The sequence below is a fragment of the Diadema antillarum genome, unplaced genomic scaffold (assembly GCF_040938485.1).
Source record: "Diadema antillarum isolate AM-2024a unplaced genomic scaffold, OU_Dant_1.0 scf00000173, whole genome shotgun sequence".
Lineage (NCBI taxonomy): Eukaryota > Metazoa > Echinodermata > Echinoidea > Diadematoida > Diadematidae > Diadema > Diadema antillarum.
The window spans coordinates 443,149-448,199 of record NW_027271062.1 but is presented as its reverse complement, the minus strand read 5'-3'; the positions used below and the strand labels follow the sequence as shown (position 1 = coordinate 448,199).

At 40.1% G+C, this 5,051-nt stretch overlaps 1 protein-coding gene across 1 annotated transcript; it reads left to right on the top strand.

The window, feature by feature from the left end:
* Positions 1 to 316: 316 nt before the first annotated feature.
* On the top strand, positions 317 to 1,583 carry LOC139722851 (uncharacterized). Its single transcript, XM_071634136.1, has one exon. It carries the CDS (start codon positions 317 to 319, stop codon positions 1,556 to 1,558), a length of 1,242 nt encoding a protein of 413 aa, XP_071490237.1. The 3' UTR covers positions 1,559 to 1,583.
* The last annotated feature ends 3,468 nt before the right edge of the window (positions 1,584 to 5,051 follow it).

Here is a 5,051-nt window from a genome sequence, read left to right as displayed (position 1 = left end):
TTTTTTGAGGTTCGTCTAAAAATATAATTTCGGTTCCTATTTGAGAAAGGATGGACAGAAACCCCAAACAAACATATTATCGTGTTGTCAGAGGGCGCTCTTCACCGACTCTGAAATTGTTACGACGATTTTTCTCTGCGGTGAAAACCTCTAAATCTGCAATCATAGAAACTGTTTTGGAAAGAAATTTGTGACTGAAGATTATATTGGAACACTTGTGAATCCTTTGTGCTGACTGGAATGGTGGATGACAACTCTGAAATAGAAAATAGCAGGATTTGATTTGAACTTCAGCACACAGATCCTGACTTTGAAAATGGCGGCACGCAGTGACACGTCATACGGCGAGAAAGCGGCCTATGCTTTCCCTTCTGCGAAACCTGAGGAACAGCTTGGAGGTAAGCCAGTCTTCCTGAAAAATAAAGACATACCATCAGCGAGTGAGAAGGGAATGTCAAACGAGGACATGTACAAATGCCTCATCCGTAGTGTGCAAGGACGAGAAATTAAGGGGATACAGAGAATTCGTGGTCTATGGAGGCTGTACGTGGAAAATCGGGAGTCAAGAATGAAACTGATAACAAATGGCTTGAACATCAGAAATGCCAATGTCGCAGTGTATGACCAAAACCCTTTCATCACAGCTGGGAAAGAAAACAGTCTACGTCTCCTCATCAGAGACATACCACTTTCAGTTCTCGACACTGTCATCACTGATGAACTGGAAAAATGCAAACACAAGGTCCTCGGTGCCCCCATCCGTGAACGTCTCCGTGTAGATGGTCTGCTCACTGACTGCCTGACCGGCAACCGGATAGTCTACATACAGCATCCATCGAAGCCCCTGCCTCGAGACATGAACTTTGGTATTTTTAAAGCCAGAGTCTACCACTATGGCCAGATCGTACCACCTGCAAGGGCAAACCTCATGTGCTCACGTTGTTTGAATGCAGGACATCACCGGTCGCAATGCAGCAACCCCATCGTCTGTCGACGATGCAAACAGCCCGGACACCTGCAACAGGAATGCTCCTTCGAGACCCCGCTCACCTCACCGACCAGAGACACCAGCGAACATGGACCGATGCCAGCACCATCGCCTTCCCCGTCGGCATCAGCCTCTGCTGCTACACCACCAGTGCACCTGATCGAACAGCTGATCGCATCGGGTCGACAAGCCGCACGTACAGCGAGTGCACGTCAATCACTCCATGACAACCAGACGCACATTCAGCCCAAGATTACGCAATACCTAGTCGGGGATCGCAACGCTTCACAGCCGCGACAGTCCGCTGACAAGTCCAACGGAGAAATTTCAACTCCTACGCCGACAGAGCCTGTCACTGACCTCGCAGCAGACCGGTCGGAGATGACCGACTCTCGCACACACTCGGAAGCTTCGAGCGAAGAATCATCGAGCGAAGATGACGGCGTGGAAGCGTTGTCTGAACTCTCCGCTGAGTCACCGGAACTACCTAAACGGGCAACAAAAGAAAGGAAAGTGAAACAAACGAAACGGAAGCAGAAATCTTCGAAAAAAGTGCCAAAGAAGAGATGAGTGAAGTGATAAAGAATATACTTGTGTTCTCTTTTCCCTTTATCTGAATGGTGAACTGTCATATAATCAGTTTAAATGCAAGAGGTTTAAGAAATAAAGAAAAAAGAAGTCAAGTTTTTCATTGGTGTAAGCACCAGAAGGCAGATATTGTACTTTTTCAAGAGACATACTGGTGCAGTGATTTTGAATCAATTGTCAGAAGTGAATGGCGGGGTCCGTGCTTCTTTGCGCATGGATCAAATCATTCACGAGGAGTTTCAATTTTATTTAATGATAGACTTGATGCTCAAAATATTGTAGTAAAATGTACCTTGAACGGTCAACTACTAATACTCAGAGCAAAAGTTCAAGAAACTAATCTCATGCTAATCAATGTGTATGCGCCAACGCAAAGGCAATACAGAGAGAGTTTCTTTCATAGATTGAACTCTGAATTACGTAAGCATTATACATGTGATTGCGAATTGATCTTAGGAGGAGATTGGAATTGTGTTTTGAATATAAGCAAAGACGTACAAGGATCGAAGAACAAATATTATAGAAGACCTGTAAATCTTAAAAAGATAATGAAAAAGTATGTTTTGATTGATGTTTGGAGATCAATGCATCAAGACGTGAAACAATTCACCTGGCGGAATGTATCTTTGAAGAGGGCTTCTAGATTAGATTTTTGGCTGGTGACGAAAAATATTAAAGGAAAAACAATGTGTACTGACATCCGACCAGCCATTAGGTCTGACCACAACGCAATATCAATCAAACTGTGTATCAAACAAAACATGAGAGGCCCAGGTTATTGGAAAATCAATAATGATATCTTATTTGATAAAGATTACCAAAATGGAATTTTCAAAATTATAGACTCATTTTCAACAAACTGTTTGCCTGTGCAAATGAGATGGGAAATGTTTAAAGTTCAAGTTCGTGAATTTTCACAGAAATATTGTAAGAAAAAGGCACTGGGAAAGAAAGACTCCAAATTGTCACTAGAAGCAAAACTAGCTCAAATTGAAAAATGTATTGATGTGAATGAGTGTAATGAAGAGGTATTAAGTTCTTCTGATGTAAAAGAGAAATTGGAGAAGATTTATAAATACGAAACCAAGGGAGCTGGTATACGAGCTTGAACAAGGTGGATTGAGAAAGGAGAAAAAAGCACGAAGTACTTTTTGAACTTAGAAAAGATGAATGCAAAGAAAAAAGAAATTACACATTTGAAATGTGATAAGGATAATCGTATTATTGAAGAAATGAAAAGGTACTGAAAGAGATTGTTGATTTTTATTCAAAATTATACAAAAAAGAAACACAAACCAGAAAAAGTATGGAAAGTTATACCTGTTCACAAAATATCAAACGTCTCTCTGATGAAAATAAGGTAATGTGTGAAGGATTACTCACACAAGAAGAATGTAAAAAAGCTGTATTTGCAATGCAAAAAGATAAGGCACCCGGTCTAGATGGAATTTCTGCAGAGTTTTATCAGGTGTTCTGGCCGAGAATACAAGTGTTACTCGTAGAAGCCTTGAATAAAAATTATTTATCTGGAATGATGTAAAATACCCAAAGAAAAGGTCTCATCACATTGTTATTTAAAAAAGGTGACAGTCAACAGCTGAAAAACTGGAGACCTATCACTTTACTCAACTGTGACTATAAGATAATAGCAGCAGTTTTGGCCGTAAGGGTACAAAAGGTCATTGGCGGTATTGTGAATGACACTCAGACAGGATACATAAAGGGCCGCTTAGCTGCCTGCAATGTAAGGTTAACGAAAGATATTATTGAATATGTTATGAAAAGCGGTAAAACCGGAGCAATAATGCTAGCAGACTTTGCTAAGGCATTTGATGTTTTGGATATAGAATTTTTGATTTTGTGTTTAGAAAGATTAAATTTTGGCGAATCATTTCGAAAATGGATTCGTACTCTTTACACGCACATATCGAGCTCTGTATTGATTAATGGTTGGATATCGGAAAGTTTTAATGTTGAAAGAGGAGTCCGACAAGGATGTCCACTGTCATCACTATTATTCATTTTAGCAGCTGAATTCATGGCCAACAGCATCGGAGAAAACAGAAGTATTCGGCCAATGGAATTAGCAGCATGGGGGGAACCATAAAGTAATTTTGACGGTCTGTATGCTTGTGCGTGTGTGCGTGAGCAATAATGGGACTACTATACATTACGGAATGTGATACATTCAACAACGCAGTCATTGAGGAACATTGTAAGTTTTCCTTACATGGATTATGGAATGACGGTGTGAAGCGATCGACAAATTATATACTGTCAGCAACATAAGGCGAATGGCATAACAATAAAATGCGAGCGAGCGAAGCGAGCGAGCTTGAAAATTTTGATATTCAACAGTTCCAAAACTGGAGTTTTAATTGTAGCTACATATTTCGCTTTGAAATAAATGGGGGCGCATCGGGCGCAACTGCTGGCAATTATTGGCAGCAACATTAGGAGAATGGCATAACGATTCAATGCGAGCGAGCTTGAGAATTTTGACATTTTACAGTCCCAAAACTCCCGTTTGTGGCTATATCTTTCGCTTTGGAAATTAAGGGGGGCATCGGACGCAACTGCTGGCAATTACTGGCAGCAACATTAGGAGAATGGCATAACGATTCAATGCGAGCGAGCAAAGCGAGCGAGCTTGAGAATTTTGATATTTTACAGTCCCTAAACTCCCGTTTGTAGCTATATCTTTCGCTTTGGAAATTAAGGGGGGGGGGGGGGCATCGGACGCAACTACTGGCAATTACTGTCAGCAACATTAGGAGAATGGCATAACGATTCAATGCGAGCGAGCGAAGCGAGCGAGCTTGAAAATTTTGACATTCTAGAGTCCAACAACTGCCGTCGTAGCTATGTTTTTCGCTTTAGAAATCAAGGGGGAGGCGCACCAGGCTCAACTGCTCGATGCGAGCGAGCGAAGCGAGCGAGCTTGAAAATTTTGACATTTTACAGTCGAAAAGCTGCCGTTTGTAGCCATATTTTTTCCCTTTTATTCATATATATATATATACATATTTATTTTATTTTCTTTGTTTATTCATTTATTTTTATTATTATTTTATTATTATTATCATTTTTGCTATGATTTTCAACTTAAACTGTTACAATATGCTGATGATACTTTGTTTTTTGTTCAAGACGAAAAATCGTTAGAGGGAATTTTAAAAGAGTTATATTCTTTTGGAGATGTAGCAGGTCCAAAGATTAACAAAGATAAAGCATTTATGATTTGGTTGGGTAAACAGAGTGAACGTTGGAACTTAGATAAGTTTTATTTGAAGTGGTCGAGTAAACCAGTTAGATATTTGGGACATTATATTCACCCCAATAATGATGCAGCTTTGGAGTTAGATTGGGAGCAAAAATTATTCAAGTTGCAAAAAATTCTTGACAGTTGGACAAAGAGAAGTTTAACCATCTTTGGACGAGTTATTGTTTTAAAAAGCTTAGCCCTTAGTCAAGT